Below are 20,011 nucleotides of genomic sequence, written 5' to 3'. Positions count from 1 at the left end.
GCGCTGTTATCACAGTGAAAAATGACAAAGAAAAGCTGTTCACCGGCTTGCTGATAAAGAAACTGAACATCCGTGAAAGTATTCCAACGAAGTAACATAGGTTCGGTAAGGAACGCTTCATAAACATAGCGCGCAGTATCACGATAGCCAGCAGGAAGAAAACACAGGCCGTACCGTGCAATGCGCTATATACGGTATTCGTCAACTCCAGGATAGACCTTGATTTGGCAACCAGGGACAAAATTATGCTCACGTTAGCCGAGATCGGCGTCTCAACGAATATGCTCAATCTTTCGCTGGAATTCCACAGGAGAACAGGATAACCGTCGACGACGGAGTGGCCAAACAGCTTCAGATGCAGGGCAAATGGTGAAACATATCATATTGCCCACTGCACCCTGGTACTACCTCTAGGACATCTGCTAGATCCTTCAAATGAGTTTTACAAATTTAACGAAATTCGTATAACCCGTATGAAGCAAACTTTTTTAAAAGGTTCTGTATACCCTTCCTGATATTAAGATAGCGTTATTGAGTTGTATTTTCAAAGTTTTTGATTACCACTAGCAAGACTGCATAGACACAATTTTACCTAAAATCTCTGCTAAAGCAGTCGATGTTGATTAGAAATAAGGAAGAGGTGTCACCGTCGACGCTTCGGGTTGCAATGGCGCGTAAAGCTTCCGTGGTGGTTGTCGGTCGACGAACTATTTTGTTAAAGAAGAACGACAATAAATAGATGCGCAGTGTGACGATGCCCCGGATGTAGTAATATAACGTAGAATACATTATAATTCAACTAGAACTAATTGCGTATCGTTCTATGTTACATACATACATACATACATACATACAAGTTATGCCAGCAAATATCAAATCTGGTAATTCATGTCAAAGAAGGATTCTGCTGGCAACATTTCCTACCAATGTGTAGGATATCTTCTGTGTTCCGCCGGCAGAGTGATGGTGCAGACATGATGGCAACAGAACGATAGAATTAAAAGAAAAAACCAGTGAAGAATGATCACAGCGGCACATTTGTAATGTAGATTTTCATTTCTGTACTAATTTTGACGATCCCAGCTCCGCCTAAGGGTCTTTCGTCTCGTTGAATGGAAAATCCGCTTATAGCAAGTACTACTGAGGAAAAACAAGCAGCCATGCGAATTTTCCTTAAGTGGCGAGTACACGATATGAGTGCGATAGCGGAAGTGACTATAACACGATCATATAAGCCCCCGACTTCCACCTATGACTTATCGTTTTTACAGGATAAGCGCAGCGCGTACCATCGGCTAAACGGTGATTGTGCAGAGGTAGAGGTTGCCGCCAGGGCAAACACAGAAGAGTCTTCATTTCTATTACTTCGAAATTTATTGGTAAGTTTTGCCTAACGTTGTTCCCTATAGTAGTAATAGATATCGTGAGATAGATCCGTGCAGCTCGTATTCGAGTGAATTTGAGCTAGTCTCACTTTAGCTAAAGAATAGTCGTTCGACCGATATTCTTATAATCGCTTATCTGAATTTACGTGTTTCAGATCGTGTTTGAGATCAGAAAATTCAAAAAGTAGCGATATAAAATTATATTTCCAGTATTTTTCAGCCAGCAAATCAATTACTTGCTACATAACTTTCTATACGGAAACTATGTTATCCTTTTTAAAAAAAGAAAAGAAAGGAAAATTCACGAGGTATTTAGCCGTTATTTCGTAGTAACGAATTTGTAGTACGATCTATTTTCGATAGAATTTGAACACGGTATTGCGACACATATAGCAGTAGAGAGCATAATTTCTGGTCTCGTTAAATCGACAATGGTTGCGAAGCGCGCAGGGACTGAGTACATCTGTAATTCTTCCTATTCGATGACTATTTAGCTAGAAGATCAACGTTAGTTGAATTAAGAAAGGCTGTATCGTCATATCATTGGTTAACCTTTTTTAAGAAATTTAGCCAATACGTCCTGCGCCTTGTTTTCGAGTGGCGCACATTATCCGGTCTTGCAATTGGCTACCACTTTCTGAGCCCGTTCGAAATAGTCCTATATACGTTCCTGACTCCAGCCCTAGAAGTGAACGTGTATCTTCAGCGAATACCCACAGTCTTTTTTTCCTAGGCGGATTTTTCTAGAGTAATCACTTTGTGTAAAATCAACTGTCTCATTGACCGGTTGGTTAAACGGTGGTGCCGTCCACACGTGCAGCTTAAATAGAACTCAATAATATTTCGTTCAGATTCTATTAAACTGAATGAGATTCATAATCCTATAACATCATGATGGTCTGCCGTCGCAGCCCTTTTCAAGTATCGTTAGCAGTTACCTTTGGAGTCGATCTTTCGAGATCTTCAAGGTTGTATGATGAGCTTCGCTTTGGGATTTGCGGAAATCAATTTGAAATCGTTTACGTTCGGCCTTTGTTAGTGCCTTGTCGTCGCTAACCTAATATGAACCGGCAGGGAAATTCACTGGCTAAGGTAATTAGACAATAAAATAGACGTACTTCACCGTACTGCAGATTATTCTACCAGCTAATTATATTAATGCGAAACACATGGCAGCAAACTATTAAGCAGCAAATTAAGCGGGAACAAAGCTCTACTCGTTAGACATAGTGAATTACTCATTGGCCCTATTCTCATCATGTAGATCGAAGATGTCCCTCACGCCACTTCGCATCTCACCTCTCTGACGATCCATTCCACCTCTGCGCCGAAATGTTCTTCGATTTCCTTGAACGTGGCGTCCGTATCTTCGACAGTGTCGTGAAGTACCGCGGCGCATAGAGTAACTGCGTCGGTAATTCCGTACTCCACTAGATGATACGCTACGCCTAATGATAAGATCCGACAGTCGAGTGAACGTAACCCAAATATCACCCCAATTATACAGCATTCGCAAGCGTACAAGAAGCTAAAAAGCTTTTCCTTTCGAAATTTTCGGTTCACTTGATCGTTATACTCTGATGTTACACTTGACCTTATCTTGCGTTTATCGAAATCTTTTATATTGGAGTTCCTGTGAAATGTAATAGTGAAGTAATGAAAGACGAGACTCACATCAGTTGAATCCGTACTTACCTATGGGGTGATTGATATAGGGTATATCTTCAACACATTTACGCCGCTGGTTTTTATGTTTAACTGCCGCAAAGTGGCAAGCCCGTACGAAATCGCTCAAATTTAAACACGTTTTTGCCATACTGTAGAAGAGCTGTGATTAGTTCACGATAGATAGACTGTAGTTAAAAGTAGTTCCGTCGCTTTTTTGCATTTGTGAATGTTAAGATCTACAGAGAAAAAGTCCGTCACACAATGCGTCAGCAAACTCAGACGTATCGATTGGCGGCGATGAGTTTTTCCTAAATGTTTCGGTTGTCGAGATCTTCTCTATAGAAGAAAGTCTACGAACTCAACAGAATCTTTAATCCAAAAGTGTTTTTAATTTTTTTTTTTTTTTGTAAAATATACAGTTGGAATTGGAAGCTATTTGGAATATATAGTTGGAAACAGTGGAACTGGAATGCTTGATAATGATTATGTCATAGAATCTATATTTTGGCCGCGTTTCATAGTTTCGGTGTTTAATCAAAAGCTATGAAAATATAGAAAATTCATTACGTATACGGTCACCACAGCTAAACACATCCACTGGCTCTCAGGTCGTTTCCTACAAAATACATACACTCTGCTGATGATTTCGAACACAAATCTTATCAAATGATGATATGCGCTCAACGTTTCCCAAGCTGTCGATAGTTCTGAATGTCTTTTGACACAAGTCCGACAATGATGAATCTATGAAAGAAGCTGTCGAAACTACGTATTTGTTAAATTTATCAAGTTACGTTGTTTCAGTTACGGATGTAAACATTCAAGCGGGCAGCGTTTTTGCACGTACCAGCTTCGAATATGAGCGACGCGTAACCTCGTAGCGTCTTGGCCCGCTGCTTATTTTCATTGACAACATTGCCCTTGCCACATGGTGGCATCTCCTCGTATGACAGCACTTTCCCTTCGAGGCACCCTCACCCGGCAAACTAGTTAGAACGGTTTCGGTGAGTCGTAGCCAAGTTGAACAGCTGGCTTGGTCGAATCGGAAAGCTTTTGTCGATGGCGTCTAAGAGCATCTTTCGGTAACATTAAAGGACCATTTTTGACTACAGAAGTAACACAAATATGACACAGTGGTCCTGAGAGAAACCGAACGGCGATATAGGACTGCACGTTGTGGATTGCACTCGAGCAAAATTTAGGCCGTACTAGACTTTCTAATTTTCATCAGTTTTTTTTTTTCTAGTTTTCATCGGTCAAGTGGATTCGTACATGTTCCCTGCGTGGAACTATATAGGTTTGAACGTAATGTTATCAAGGTCTAAGATGAAATTTTTAAGGTTCAGGTAGAACCTTACAGCTAATTAGTAATAATAGACTTTGGTTAGCTCCCATTAGAAGGCAGTGGGTAGCGTGTTTGCCTGCTATATTTAAGGACATGTGATCGTCTAGCTCTGAGTTCGGGCGTAGAAATGCGGGCACACAAATCCGGACGCTTCCTCTCGTGCGGGAAGAAGGCTTGTATTAACGCTGTAGTTATTTCAAACGCTCTCCCAAAAATTTTTAATTTCCTGTCAGGTATACAGCAGTGTGCTGAACGGCATTTTCTATCTCTCCGTCTCCGCTTCTCTTGCCAAGCCACCGATTCGCGGGTTTCAGCTTGTGAATTTAGTCTGAACCCCTTAGAAACAGCCACATATAGAATGCCATAATGGCCGGCTGCCGACTCAGTTGATTCAACGACGTAATGGTATATGGCAGTGACATCTGCCGAAAGAAATCTCATGCCCCTGGAGGACAGGATTTCGACTTCTTCAGTTGCAACTTGTCGTCTAGAAGCAGTCGGCTATTCGCAAAAAAACCCCTGCCTCTGCTCGCTCCCTTGCTGCTGTTTACTTGTGACCGTATAACTCTTGACCAATTTTCTGCTTTGGCTGTTTACATAGGAACTGGGTAGAGTACTCGTTTCTCGGCTTGCCCGCGGTAGCGCGGTGGGTTTTGTACTTCTTTAAACCTGTCGCGTTTCGCTTTAGGCAAATCACTTTCAGACAATAGCGTTACACCTGAAAACGTGAAGTGACTAAGTCTTGAGCTGGCAAAGTGATCAGGACAAAGAAAAAAGGTTGCGAAGTGATGCGCATGGATAGTGTTATTTTCCAATAATACCTTTCATAATGGGGACAGTTATAAAAGTCAAAAAGCATCGTCGGAGGCTTATCGAAGCTCGTAACATTGGAAAGGGTCGCTAAACACCGGTGAAGTCACCGAGAGGCTCCCATGCTTAGCTGTCCCATTTTCATATCAAATTTAATGGTATTCCTGCGCCCTGAACACGACTATGTGTGATAACTTAACTTGTTTTTTGGTAGTTTATCGTGAACGCATGTTTTACCCCTTGGTCGCTTAAACGTGACCCAGCGTTGATCCCAGTCAAATCAATAACCCACATAAACAACTGCTAAGGTTATAATTTATAATGTAGTTTACTCTCCCTATATAAAGCAATTTCTAGCGTATAAGTTTCAACTTAAACAGCATGAGCTGGGCACTATTGAAAACTGGGGAGAGTTAAGGTAGACAGTAATATGTACAGCAATAGCGTTCGTAAACAACGTTATTTTCTGTGGGCGTTATATAAGATAACGACTGGATAATCAAAAACAGGTGACTAAAGTTTGAAGAGGCGCTATCGTTGTGATGGACATTCTAATTGTGATTAGCAAGATGGACGGATCCTACTTGATCGACTATGAGGACAATGCACTAAATTGCTAGCCAAACGCAACGTTTCTCTGGAACGTTTATTCCTGTAGAACATAGGCTTTACAAAGCAACCGTTATGGAGCTGGTGGAGTTTTGCCTCTACCATCAATTTTTACGGCAGGTATTCTGCAGCGCTGTTCCTAATGAAGACATCGCACTAGGTCGGGCTCTTTCGTAATCTACCCTAGGTGGAAAATAGACCAAACCAGCTGAACCTCACAGTGATCAGAAGGTCAAGGATCGATATAAACATTTATTATACAGATCTGTTTTGTGTAGAAGTATTCTATCTGGCTAATTGCATCGTTGCTTTTCGTCCTATTAGGCATCCGCTAAACTACGCAAAGAAAAAAAAAGAAAGAAGAGCGATGTTTTTGGAAACCCTATGCTTTTAACATATCAGGCTAGCAATTTACATTGCGCCACTGTTCTATTTGTGTAGTATTTTCAGTTCCGTAACTAAGCACATGCGTGTTAAACATACCGTATAGCGTACGAATACTGCATGTCAAAGCGTGTCCCCCTTTTTCTCGCCAGAATAGTGGGACAGCATTATTTTTCATACTAGAAAAAGTCAGAAAAAAGGGCAGGTTCATACGAATTTCTAATCGTTCCCTGTTTCTTCGGAGCCGGTCAGGACGCGGCCGGAATTTTCGGCGCCTTTTGATCCAAACCCGTTTGTGAGCCCCACCAAATGAATAAATTGCTACTGATGTTGAAACATAAATAGTGGTAGATGTTCTATGTTGTTTTTGCTATTTCATCTGCTGTGCATCAAAGACAGCACTCATATTTTCTCTTAGCGATAAGCAAGCTCTGCTTTATTGGTTAATTAGATAATATATACATATATATATATGGCCTTATGATACGCTGACGCGTGCCTAATGATAAAAGGTCGTTATAATTACCGCTTTGATCAAAGGCACAAATCCTATTCATTAGCTCACAGCATCGCCGCTGCGTGGTGTATAACTTAGTGTATCACATATTTTGTCCGGTGGAACACAAAAAGGTTAGTGCTAGAATCCCGGATGAATTTTCGAAAACGTAAGACCGTCGTAATCTATGAAGTGGTCACCGTCGAGAATTGTATGCTTCCGACACATTGCAAAAAATTTTAGATAAAAACTCTAGTCGATGAGGCCGGAGACCCGTAGTTGAGACTCTTGAAAACTTAGGAAGTTGGGTTTCTAGATATGTATCTATCCGTATCAGTCATATTCTGAGCGCGTATGAGATTAATGATAATGATTCCTTACTATCCTTTAGGTAATCATCGAGACTAAAGTGAAATGGCACTGCATAAAGTGGTAAGTATCTGATACTAGAAAAAACTATTAGGTCGTCCGTCTATTAGAGATTGTCCGATAATCTAGCGGATCGAACGAGTACTTGGCCTTCAGTGATTTCGTATTCTTTTGCTCGCGCTCAATTGACCGAATAGATTCTGCAAGAGTCGTCATTTTTCCATAGCTTGAAAAAGCTATGGAAAGCATGAATTCATCACAAAGCATGAATTTCATTGATCTTGTTTTGTGTTGCATGCCCGCCGTGAAGTTTGGGGGCAGCGGTTTTATTGTATGGTCTTAATTAAGTTGTGATAGCATAACGGTGAAGTACTCATTCACGAGCACGCACTTTATTTGAAGCTATTAGGCTGACGTAGGCGATTTTGTGTACGAGGTCGCAGCGAGTACCTATCAGTCTGTCGTAAGTCAGAAACGCAGTGAGGTCTTTGTTCATGATGTAGGCAAATACAGAAACTATCTATAAAAATGCTAGCAGCTATGAAAATTCTAGCAGAAGATAAACGCTCGCTGCCCTGTCACGTTTACGTTCGGTGTCATTCGTAGCAATGTTCGACCAAACATAATGGTAACGTAATTGATACGTCTTGTCTGATTTCTGCCGGGCTTCTTGTCAGGCAGATAAGATCATAATTGTCGTTTATGTGCTTTTCGTATCTTCTAATGGTATTCAATGTTCTACATTAAATAAGATCGATATCTTCTCACGCGGAAGTTTGTTTTCAATCGATTAGCTCTCAACTAAGGTACATGGAAAAAATTAGACGACTGGGAACCCGAGTATTCCTACGAAGTGTCTATAAACAGAGCTTTTATAATATATAATAAACAGATAGATTCTAAAAATTCTATGAATAGGGGTCGTGTGAAGCGTACCTTAGCGTTACTGTGGCTACATTATCACTGCCTCGTAATGCTGAGTCTTGCCGTGAGAACGGTGCTCACGACAAATGATATTACTACAAGTAATAATCAAGCTATTCGATGACTCTAAACGCTACTGATTCAAAGCAGAATAGGTAGATTTGGGCAGAGATTCCTCATGGGACTGTCTGACACTATCTAGACATTACTGAGATCCGAATGGAAGACTGAATAAACACTCCGTCGGTCGAACACCAACCAAGTCACAAACCCCCAAACAATATAATCAGACATTAAAATTGGAAATCTTCCAAAAGTAATCAATCGTTAGCTCAGCCTGCCCAGGAAGGCCGAAACGAGATTGACAGATTTTAGAGAGCGATCGAGCGCGATTTGCGATCGGATTCAAACAGCCCCCAATGAAATCTTGTTTTCAGCTCAAAATATTGAATTGTGGTTTCAGATTGATGAAGTTAATTCGACTCGGTAGGCCTTTTCTAGAGTCTCATCATCCCAGTTAATTGCTTCATTACCCTAAACCGTGGACACGTTACCTTATTTGATCAGCGCTGACTTGTGTCGTAATCATCACATTGAAAGCGCTCAGTAATTGCGGTATCGTCATTTGTAGATATGGAACGTCTACAAACTTTCCGCGATAATTGCAACATTATTAAACTAAATTGAAAGTTCACTAAGTTATTTCAATAAGAGCTAATCTACTTGTCGAATCGTCCAGTCGCTCCATCGAAACTGTACGCGGCAGTTCTTCGACAAATTTGTTCGGCTGCGTTGATCTATTTGTAAGCAGTAGTTTATTATGAATCGAGATGTTTTGCACGATCTTTGCGTATGTTTACATATGCATCATCCGTAGTTCGTGCGTTCCTTCGGGTTTGGCGAGAAGGAACACCTTGTCTCTCTCTATCTCTCTCTCTCCTGAGCCAGTATTTCTCGCAGCTAGAAGGGAAGCAGTCACCAGAAGGATTTCGATGCTGCTTGCACGGTACTAAGCAATTTCTCGGAAAATCAGAAAAAGTTAGTAGTATACGAGTGGACAAATTAGCTTCTACAAAAGTTCAATTTATTTGCTGCCTCGTATTTTCGTCTCTGAGCTGAACAGCTGAGGCTGGTCTTGGGTAATTACAGTTGACGTCACGATTGCCTGACCCAAGTTGGTACGGTGGAATCGGTGGGATTTTATGCTTGACGCCGCTTGAAAATGTACTTCTGTGTACGTCTCGACCTGGTAAGCTTATTCCTTATGCTGGTAAAATTATAGGATTGGTAGTGTGTTGAACTCGGCTACCGACGAACGACGCAGGCGGAGATAAATTAAAACCAGTTCACGTTTTAATGCTCAGTCAACTCGGGCCACTTTGGTATAATTCATTGCCGCTTGATTCAAAATCAAAAAAGATTCAGCGCCCTCGCGGATAAGTTATCGAAGGATAATAAGTCAGCAACGGTTCAACGGTTCTTTACGATTGATCAGTCACGCTTCTGCTTTCATCTCATGTGTGAAACATGAATGTAGATCACCACTGTCTGCCTCGAGTACGTAACGCGTTATTTCAAAGAAAAAAAAATATACTATGCCCATAATAATGTTTTTCGACTTCCATACACGAAAGCTTACGTATGGGAAAGGTTCGTTCTGTTGTAGACCGCTACGTTGGCAACGTAGCTTATTTGAAAATGTAGATGTTTGTTACGCATGTAGCATAACAAAGTACAAGGACTGGCATCTCAGTGATCGTCTAAACCAATGGCCAATAGAAACTGAGCGCCGCTATTCCTCGTGGGCACTCCCGTACGCCTTTTTCCCCGAATGTGGTATTTTGCAATAGACGACGCTATAATCGATCGAAAACAATTGTTGATTGCTTGAAAACCCAATGAGGGTTGCTGCTGAACGATGTTGGCTGTGATCCATATGTTAATGATTACATTTACAATTATAAACCTAATAACGATCCAAGTAAAACGAGAATATATATATATATAGATGTATGCTCTAAATACTCAAAACTCTTGAGCAGCGTAGCTGTCCTTACCTGAACAATAGAAATTTGCGACAAGCTATAGCTACCCTGCGAAGATCGTGTCTCTACAAATGCACCTCAGGACCCTTTTTCTATTCCGCAATAGGTTAGTCTTAAGCTGATCTTGAATCGAAATGATCTGCGTCTTTTGAACCTAAAACAGTTTTACTGAATGATAATTAACACAAGAATAGCAATCTACATTGCTCGAGAGCTGGTTCTTATCGTTTTATATGCTTTATCGTTTTATTTTTATCGCTGCGCGGCAGTTAGAAACCATGAGTTTCCCGACTTAAAAAATGACAGCATCAAATATGTCCCGTCTGTTGACCCTTGCAATGGCCGAAATAATGCTAAAACAGTGCAGTAGATCGCGGTTGTTAGTACAAACGACCAATACAATTTCGATCGAAATCTACTCTTTTAATTTTATTCATCAGCTGTTACTGTTGATGTCGAAGACCTTGTTTTATTGGTCGTCAATGGCAATCATCACGAGCTCTTAGAAGTATAACGCTTTCTTGAACGGTCGTCTGCAGATTCTTCTCACGTCCTACTGCCTTCAGTTGGCCTACTCCGATTGGGATTTTCAGAACGGTCGACCTGCATTACAACTACCAGCAGCTCACAATTTAGCCAGCAACTATCCGCTGCCGTTTTCAATTACTAACGGCGCGTACATCCCGTCAACGCCCGTGTCGTCATGGCGGTTCAACGTGAAAAGGTAACTCATACTATACTCCATGATAACTACTAAGAGTACTTACTAACGCTTAGAGAACCGGGTGTTTCAAAACTCTGTTCTTCGGCCTCAAAGCTATACTGGCATTTTGTGACTTACTTCAAACGTCACCTGATCTGGCCTTGTTAGGCTTCCATTTAGTTTCAATTCAAAAGTATCGAGAGTCATTAAACTTCATAAAATGAACTTCCATGGTAGGTGATGTGATTTCTAATCAATATATTTGGCCTTCTTAAATTTAGCAGTAGTCGGCCTCGCGTCGCTGACTAAACAAAATCAAAAGAAAGGAAAGATCGATAGAAAGTGACGGTTAAAATAAATTCATTCATTTTGTACATTGAATAATTTGACAAATGCTTCTTTGGACTTCATCAGTCGGCCGTTGTCGTTGGCATTTTTTTCGCTCGCCGAATTCCCGGCACAGAAAAAAAGGCAGGACGATGGATAGTTTGATGTAAACACGTTACTACAAAGACAACTATGAATAAATGGGTGAATCTGGTTGACGCCGGAGAGGGTACGATTACAGATGATTATAAAAATGTTGTTTCAAATGCCCATCAACAAGCTGTTATTATAGTTATAATAGTTCGGCAACGGAGATAAAGAGAAGCCCGTTCAACCCACTACGAAAATGTGGGCAAACATTGTTCTCAAATTAAGGCGTCAAGCTAAGGTCGGCAATGTGTATCGTTTAAAGTTAACAGATTGTGCTTGTACTAAGAGAATGGATTAGTATTAAGGTAATAAACATGTTTGATGAGTCCTGTGATGGTGTAGTGGTAAATTGTTTGCATTTTCTAGGTTTGAAGAATCTTCATATGTGGTTCGTTCCGCACCGAGGGGACCAGCGGTTGGCCGACTCGATCCCTAAGGCAGTGTAATGTTTGCGTTTGTATAACCTCACAAAAAAAATTAAAGATACCACAGTAAAAACGGTGTTTGTTTGCGGCGCTTAAAATAAATTTACCGTCTTAACTGGAAGCTCTCTATTTATCAATAACTACACGTGCCATTACAGCGGAGTGCCTACATGGATCATTACGACCACGGAAATAGAAACTCGTACTGAATCTGTAAAGCCAGTAGATAAAGACGGTGAGGACCCCGATTCCCCTCTTGGACCTAATCTTAAAGAGGAGGGGGTAAGTTTTAAGAAATGGAAAATCAGACAGCTAAGATGAGCCGAGTGAAAAGGCATCCCCATTTGATAGATTTTTAGTGTGAAGAAGCACACTTTCGGTATATTAGAATAACTATTTATGTGTGAAACTCCTTGCGGTCTCTCTCTCTCGCTCGCGCTCCCGATAAAAATTTGTTTTTGTTTTCGCTTTGACTTCTTTTCTTGAAATTAAAACTGTAGGTGATGGAATCCTCTGGTATCGACGGCGAAGATGGAGAAGACTTTGATGTGGAGTTCCCAGCTCGCCATGAAAAAGAGCCTGCAGTGAGAGCCCGACCAGCGTTCGTCGATCTAGACAAGTACGAGGAGATGAGGATGCCTTCGATAAGCGCGAATAATTCTTTACAAATCAACCAGGTAATATAAGTTTATGACAGGAACTCATATATATATATATGAGAAACGACACATATTGAGTTGGGTTGTCACCACGTTTAGGCCATAGTGAAAAATTCTGTTACGTTTCTAATAAGGATGGGGCCATTCTAGCTCACTATAGCAAAATTTCTCCGTGGGAGTTAGCCTACTTCGCTGGAAATAGCCCACGGTCGCAGATGTTTAACATTGTTTTTGCGATACCGATTCTTAGACGAAAACAGTGACGATGAATCGTACAACTGTGATGAAGATCGAGTTTCTTAATACTTCTGTCCTACCCGTTGTCCTTCGCGTTGATCCGTCACAGAGAACTAGCCAAGGTGGCAACGGTAGCAGCAGCAGCAATAAGACGTCTGATAGCCAACAGCAAGTCCAGGAAGTAAGTTGCAAAATTCAATATTCACTGACGGGCAACATAAAAACTGAATTCAAGACTTGAAGAAAAATCTTCATGAATCTTGTCTAGCGGTAAATTGAGCTGCCCCAAATTGTAGGACTACTGGATGGCTTAGATTCGAAATTGGCTACAAATATAAGTTGTTTTTCATGTCAGCTTAGAAAGTTTAAATGCTTACGGATGATATAATAAATCGTCCGAAACATTTGCCCTAGCACAAGTCCGTGTGTTATCCAAAACGCAGAGCGATTTAAAGCTCCGTTGTTTTTATTCCGAGCAGAACTTTTGCCTACTGTTATTAATCAATATACCGTACTTTAGTATAATACTTTATTGTTTTCTATGTAAAATGATTTCCTGAATAGGACAAATATTCGTCGAACTTTGATAGTTCATACAGCGCTAAAGAAAGCAGTCCACGTAAGACTGCCTATATGGGACCGAACCAGAGTCATAGTCAACGTTTTCCTGTAGAAGACACCGGTTCACAGATACATCCGGCTGATCAGAGCCCTCCCCAGTCCTGGTCTACAGACGATCTGCGATCGGTTTCTAATTCACCTGTCACCTATACAATCACTCGGCCGCTTCCACCAGTGCCGCTTGCACACAAACAGCTGTACTATCCTGAATTTGTTAACTATTGGAAGAAACGATAGCGGATGAGAACGCAGAGGTCACAGAACATAACACAGAAATATTCAGTGGGATAAAGCCGTGATTAATGTCTTGTTGGAGGTTTGTTATAGATAAGCAATTACTTGGTATTACCATGCACGGAAAGCGATCAGTAAGTTAGCGAATCTCGAGTAATTGGTACCTGATTTATTAATAGTTGATCTCCTAGCTTGTGTAAAACCCAATGCATCGGACCGTGCATGTGGCCAGTCTGCTCATTTTGATATAAAATAGTGTACCTATTATGATAATCCTGGAAAGAGCGCAGTATCCGACCCAGAGATGGTCTGTGGACCCTAGTTGTCGACAGAACTTAATGAAGAAGCTCTTGAAATTAGCAGAGTTGTATGACAAAACAAATATGTACCAAAACTATTCGACTAACTATTTGTCAACCTTGATTACTTACATATGGCAGCACGAAATCCGAATAAAAATCGTATGCAGACGATTAGAAAAAACTAAAATTTGTGTGTTATCTTAGGTTTTTGTATGGTATTATTAGAAACACTTGTGGCACGTATTCACCGCGAAAGGAACGATAAAATTAGGTTGAGCCGCATCTGTTTATTCATCTATCTGAAAGATAACCTATCGTAAAAAAATTTCAAAAAAGGAACGCTATATCTGCGTATATTAATCTCTATAGCCTTTCACCTGTCACTTTCATACTAGGCAAAACTTTTCTGTGCCCGATATAGCATGTGTAACGTGTACCTGTTCCTGCGGTTTTTACGATACGCAAACATAGATAAACCTTTGTAACCTGTAACATAGACCGCCAGCTGATACAGAGCCAATCGCCTCAGCCGACGCCGTTTGATTTCAGATGAACTGAAGCAGAGGAAACTCAAGGATGGAACAGTCGGGCATTTTCTTTGCGTGCGCTTAATAGTGGTAAAAAATGAAGCCTTTACTTTTGTGATGCGTGCACCTTGTACGTGGCAGCTTGAGTTGCATACGATATCAGGCATAACGTAAGGAGATCATCGATAACATTCGCATATGCCTGCCTGTCGTAGTGCTCCTAGATGGCTGAACGCGTCCACCTTCATACGTATACTAAGAAATAGTGCAAAGCTCACCTGTATGCCTCTAAATGAGCCGTTCAGAATATCAATAGAATGATGTGGCATACTTCGATCCATATACGACTACGATCGCATCTAACATTTCTTCTGGCGTTAACGTCGAAGTGACTGAGTCGTGAGGTGGTGATACACGCGTTATTGATCATCGCAAAATCTCACGACGCCATGTTGGTTACGAGCTTCTCATTAGAGTAATTATTATGAAATACGTCATGCGTATTATTAGACTGAATTGTTGCAGTGTGCAGGTCACAAGCTTGTCAAGGGAAGTTAATAATTGCGTGATAGCGGTCAAAAGCAAATATAGTTCGGCAGGATCCCTTTAACCTGAACTGACGGTTGGTATTCTGTGTATTACGCAGAGCAACTGGATCATTCTAGGGCTTTCTGATTAGCTTAACGGAAAAAGTATGCTCATGCCTTTACCTGCTGTTAAGGCCGTCCCCATTGATTATGCGATTCACTTGCTAGCGAGCTACCGTCTGCCCTGGATACACCTACGCATAACATTATCACTCGTAAGTAGAAAAATAGGAATGTGACGCAATTAAGACGCGTACTTCGTGCCAAATACTTATTTCTAGTGGACTGTAGATGAGAATACCGAAGAACTTGTTCTTTGATTGAGTGCGCCAGGCCCATATTCAAACCGATGTCTCAAGTGTTGTCAAGCAACATAACTCCGTCGAACAACCCAAATCCGTTCTGAGTCTAACTATAATGACATATATACGGGTGTCTGTATCAGTTATTAATGTATTATGTTTTATATACTGTTTTGTTACTTCTCTATCATTCCTATGAAGTAAGTGCATAAGGCAGGATGTCGACGAAATCATCAATGATTTATAATCCTCTCGTTCTCGATTGTAGTGTGTTGTGAGTCTCCAGTATTTAAAGCATAATGTATTACGTATAACAGTAAGGCGGGATGAAATAACACTTGGTGACTTGGTCCTAGTTTTATGGCCCTTACAACAAAGGGAGGCTCCTGCAAACAAGGCGTCGTGTTCACTCAGTAACGTAACGAGGTTCTTACCAAGTTTTCACACAGATTATCTTAGATACATTTACATCAGATGTGGGTAGACCACATGATGTAACTGAAATGCCAGTTCCCTGATCTAGTTTGGTAAAAAATCATGTCCGTCTTATTACTTTACTAGCGTCTAGCGTTGTAGACTGGTTGCTTGCTGTACCTGCACAAAATACTTTCTATGGTCTAGACAGAGTAGGACACGCTATTCCGAGTTGATCGAAGTTTTTTTACATACTCATTTCAGTAAGTCGCCATAATGAGGATCGCACCTTTATAACGCAAGCAGTCTGCGTCGCAATCATCTGAATGTCGTAAGAGTAGATTTGTATGATTGTGTTGCTTCACTAAAAACTATCTCATAAAATTCTCAAAAATCCCGCCGAAATTTTTCCCTTTACACATCGTGTGTATATGTATACGAATAGTTGAATAGGACTGCTCGGTTCTTACACACGCGGTACTGTACAGTTTAAGCAACACCATCGATAGCAGTTGAAGTGCCAAAATGCTCTCTGCTCGCTTCGCTTACGTAACCCGCGCGAAGTTTAAAGAAGAACTCCTTTCGTTTGCTAAATCTACACTTAGCGCTGTAGTGTAACATCCTTCCACGTACGACATATTAAAACCCGGTCGTTACTCTCAATACCGCCGCAATGATAGTCACATTGTGTACGCCAATTATACGCACTATATCAGTATAAAAATAGCTATTTTTTTTTAGAAGTACTCGAAATGACTCTTATTCATATCGCTCGAGAGGCCTTTCCTTTATAAATTCATAACTAAGGAGGCATCCATCAAAGTTAAAGTTCAACGTAGCAACGTCTAACCTGTCAACGACATTTCTAAATGTATCTAGAATGGAATTAAAGAGACTAGCGAGCCAAGAGATAAGATAGCACAATATTGCTTTCTATCTAAGAGTTACATGATTCTAGCAAAATGATGATAGGACAATATAAAGATACTGTGTCAGTTCAAGGTTTGCTGTCTTTCGCGAGTCGACCATTTCGAAAGCTGGTGACGATCTTCATGACCAATTCTATCGTTTTGTACGTGAAATGCACGTGTGTCTATATTGACAGACGCAGGTGTCTGCCTGGGCTGCTATACAGCATGAGGGGGCGTTTGTTCAGGTTTAAGGTAGTAAATAACTATTGATTATTCCAGAGTACAATGTTGGCACTGTTGTCGAAGATGGCTGTATCGAATAGCGGTATACTCTGCCCGAGCCTGGATAGATGGTCCGCCACCACTCAGTCTGAATAGAGCCTATTTGTGCGTTGTGTCTGAGTGGTGGGCCCGTGTAACTGTAGGCAACTCGAGGCGTCGAAACGGTGCAGTGATCAAAAACCAAGGTTAAATTTGAACTCCGTTCCCTTTCATAGAACAAATCTACAATGGCTACGTATTTCCAGTGTTATGACGCAGCTGATGAATCGAGCTCTTGTTGCGTGCTTTCTTCGCATAGGTCTTATTCAATTGATCGTCTCGTAATTAAAGCACAGAAGGAGGTAAGCAGCATGTGATCACGTTACGTATTTGCCATTGGCCTATACAAACAAACTGAAAAAAAAATACTTCGGTAAATATACATTATATTCAGCCAGCTAATATTTTTTAAGGAGTTGGTGTCCGTGCAGGTCGTGACATTTATATACTTGTTGCAGCAAAATGGTAAGTTTAAGCCGACTAACAAACATAGTAATACACCAACTTCCTTGAGATCTTGCGTTGTTTACGCATCACTGCGACCACTATGTAAATCTTGTCTCATACTAGATAGTAGAATTATCTCGCAGCAAAACGCTGACGCTGTACGAATGGATCGTCGTTGAAATAGATATCTTTTCCCTTTTTGAAGGTTTAGTTGAAAAAAAAAGCGTATTCTGTTGACGTCTTCTATCTTAGTAGCCAAAAATCGCTCTGATTATCAATCATATTTTCACCGTCTGACTTCTCGTACTCCTTACACTTTTCGCAACATGTACGATAAAATCATATGAGTTATATAAACATAAACTACTTAGCTTGGACATAAAATAGCTGGCCATTTTTAGTTGTCTTATTACAACCCAGTTGTCTACTTTAGCTGTTGAGGTCGAGCCGTCATCCAAGCGGCAGCTTCCGCTAATGTTGAATTTAGGGGCTTGTCGAGGAGCATTAGCGTGCAGTCCGAGTTGACACTTCGTGCGGTCTTTGAAAACTACGTCAGCTAGGTCCTTCTCAATCGTGATTTTCTCTTCTTAATGTTCTTCTCTTCAGCTCAAAGCAGGTTACGTCCACCATACGAGGATTATGAATCTACAACGTCCAGCTTACCGCCGGTGGGTGCATTCGCGTTTTACCAGTTGTAAAGTTCGAGCTTTAGGCAGACACGCTTTCAAGGAATGAATGCTAATGTATTCGACCTTCCAATAGCTTTTCTTTGCCGTTCGCTATTAAATAGAAGATTAAGGATTAACTCTTTCAACCGATCTTTGCTACGCCTCTTGTGTGTCCTCCTGAAAATATATATTCTCGCATCTTTCTCTCTCGTTTCCTCTCCTATATATATATATATATATATATCAGTCACACCGACTGACCACTTAATATTGACGTACAGATTTTGGCCGCTTCCTTTGCCGGCCAGATTAAGTCTTTGATGCCAAGTCGGCCGGCTCAATTGAATCATACGGGTGGAGTTAAATACCAGTGATTTTTCTTTAATTTAATGAAGACTTTCGGCTCGTGACTTCCCTCAACTACAGTAGCTTTCTGCTTCTTACTTGTATCAATAAAAACGTCTCTTTTTAATTAGTGTTTTTAGGGTTTGTTGATCAAAATGTTGGTCTCTATTACACCTTTTCAGTTTATCAACGTCATGCCCTTGCCGTCTACATTTAAGGGGTACCATTCTACTATCGTCGTAGCTTTCAGCAAAATTCGTTCCGTACCCATACACGTAAAGTTGATCTCCAGGGAAATTTTACGTTTACAGCTAGCCGCTTTCTCGCGGCCGGAAAACCAGCCAATGTTTCATCTGCTTTCAAAGAGATCTTGGCGCCTGTTTCCGTATGATGAACGGGATCGTACGAAAGTAAAACAACTGCTGTAGGTCCTGTCATAATGTTTCGAGATTACTAACACATGCATTTAGAAAAGGATGTCTTCGTCGCTAAAGTTGATTGGATCTTACTATCTCGAATGCAAAATAAGGGAACTTACGACAAACGGAAATAAATGGTGGAAAAAGACAAAGCTACAGAGTAACTGAAGCTTTAGACAGTGTTTATTTACATTAAAACATATGATCAACTGTACGCCGCCTACACGCAGCACCTACGAGGTCGTTTTCTCATAGAAACCCTATGAGCGAGGTAGGCTAGTTACAACATGAAAAGGTAGTTTTGGTGAGGAGCCCATCGAAATGAATACAAGCCTGACCTAATTATGCCAAAGCTAGTTGCAATGCCCATTTCAATTTAGCTGATAGCCCAGCCTTAACCCAGCTGGTGCATGTACAGCTGGTTCCATGGTACATATCCTTGTACGTTCGCCAGTATAGGTCTTTGATCTGCCTTGTCTGTACTTGCTTTCATTGTCGCCCGCGAGCAACACTACAACGAGATTGCTTCCACTTATTCGCCGGGCTCCTTTGGGATTCCGGGTCATATCACAAATCATAAATTACAAAAACTACCCCCTATCTCCCATGACATTTCGAAGTACGCGAAAGAATGTTCCTAGAACCGTAAACTCCGCTCTGTTGCTGCTTATTCTAGAGCCGGAACCCACAGGCACGTGCAGTGATGAAGGTTTGCCTAACAACAGTGCATCGCAACGGCGCTGAGCAGCAGAACACGCCTCTACCTTCGAGGTCCGCTGTGTACCACCATCCAGGCCATTAAGCAGAGAACCCATATGAAACGGGCGAGATTTATTTTCAATACTTGAGCATTTTGTTGCGCGTTACGCAAAACGAGCCTCTGAGAGAGAAAGCTGTCTACATGCGCGTCCATATATGAAATATATGCATATGCAATAGGCGTAGAATGCATATATACTCGTATGTGTGTGCTCTGTAATACTTTTCGACTTTTAATTTTTGAAGAAGCAAGTTCGGAATCTCATGCAGCTATGCACACCCGCTGCATTTGATCACTTGCGTCTGATCAAGTAGATAAAGAAACGTTTTTGCTGAAATCGTAATTTCCGGCAGCCGTAACGATATAAAATGGTGAAAACGATATATTCATTTATTGTAACTGTTTTGAGCGCTTTGCAGGCAGGCATCAACAAACTCTGCCTTGGATCGTCTTTGATTTTGCCTGCGTCACACCGCAAGACGTTACTAGGGGAGCGCTTTTTGTTTTGATCCTCTAATGTCCCCCTGTCTCAATTTTCAGCGCGAACCTCTTTCCCCAACATAGCAGCATCGGAAACAATGGTTTTCATATACAGGCCAGTCAGTTCGGTGCTGCCG

At 41.1% G+C, this 20,011-nt stretch overlaps 2 protein-coding genes and 1 long non-coding RNA gene across 4 annotated transcripts in view; 2 read left to right on the top strand and 1 right to left on the bottom strand.

The window, feature by feature from the left end:
• Window positions 1-4,940, bottom strand: part of Mesh1 (Metazoan SpoT homolog-1) — an 8,121-nt gene extending 3,181 nt beyond the window's left edge. Inside the window, exons 1-5 of one of the 2 annotated variants that reach the window (XM_022848198.2) lie at window positions 3,621-4,008; window positions 3,081-3,213; window positions 2,685-2,833; window positions 2,324-2,442; window positions 1,686-2,067 (exon numbers count right to left, since the gene is read on the bottom strand). In XM_022848198.2, coding sequence (XP_022703933.1) covers window positions 2,013-2,067; window positions 2,324-2,442; window positions 2,685-2,833; window positions 3,081-3,213; window positions 3,621-3,647 — 483 coding nt within the window. In that variant the 5' untranslated portion in view covers window positions 3,648-4,008 and the 3' untranslated portion in view covers window positions 1,686-2,012. Of the gene's footprint in view, window positions 1-1,685; window positions 2,068-2,323; window positions 2,443-2,684; window positions 2,834-3,080; window positions 3,214-3,620 lie in introns of those variants that run through there. The other variant, XM_022848202.2, reaches the window with a different exon arrangement.
• The window catches only part of LOC111268941 (uncharacterized), a 34,229-nt gene extending 20,349 nt beyond the window's left edge, over window positions 1-13,880 (top strand). The window contains exons 3-8 of the mRNA XM_022848191.1: window positions 1,272-1,379; window positions 10,575-10,759; window positions 11,799-11,922; window positions 12,141-12,317; window positions 12,550-12,717; window positions 13,101-13,880. Of these exons, the coding sequence (XP_022703926.1) occupies window positions 1,272-1,379; window positions 10,575-10,759; window positions 11,799-11,922; window positions 12,141-12,317; window positions 12,550-12,717; window positions 13,101-13,394 (1,056 nt within the window). The 3' untranslated portion in view covers window positions 13,395-13,880. The remainder of the gene's footprint in view (window positions 1-1,271; window positions 1,380-10,574; window positions 10,760-11,798; window positions 11,923-12,140; window positions 12,318-12,549; window positions 12,718-13,100) is intronic.
• A 295-nt stretch (window positions 13,881-14,175) lies between these two features.
• LOC111268944 (uncharacterized) lies at window positions 14,176-18,803 on the top strand. Its single transcript, XR_002685473.2, has 4 exons — window positions 14,176-15,022; window positions 16,714-17,057; window positions 17,809-17,870; window positions 18,398-18,803. It is a non-coding gene; the product is annotated as an uncharacterized LOC111268944 (long non-coding RNA).
• Window positions 18,804-20,011: the final 1,208 nt, after the last annotated feature.

This window comes from Varroa jacobsoni, unplaced genomic scaffold (genome assembly GCF_002532875.2).
Source record: "Varroa jacobsoni isolate VJ856 unplaced genomic scaffold, vjacob_1.0 scaffold_1334, whole genome shotgun sequence".
Classification (NCBI taxonomy): Eukaryota; Metazoa; Arthropoda; class Arachnida; order Mesostigmata; family Varroidae; genus Varroa; species Varroa jacobsoni.
Note: the sequence above shows the minus strand (reverse complement) of the source record. Positions and strands in the feature narration are given on the sequence as shown.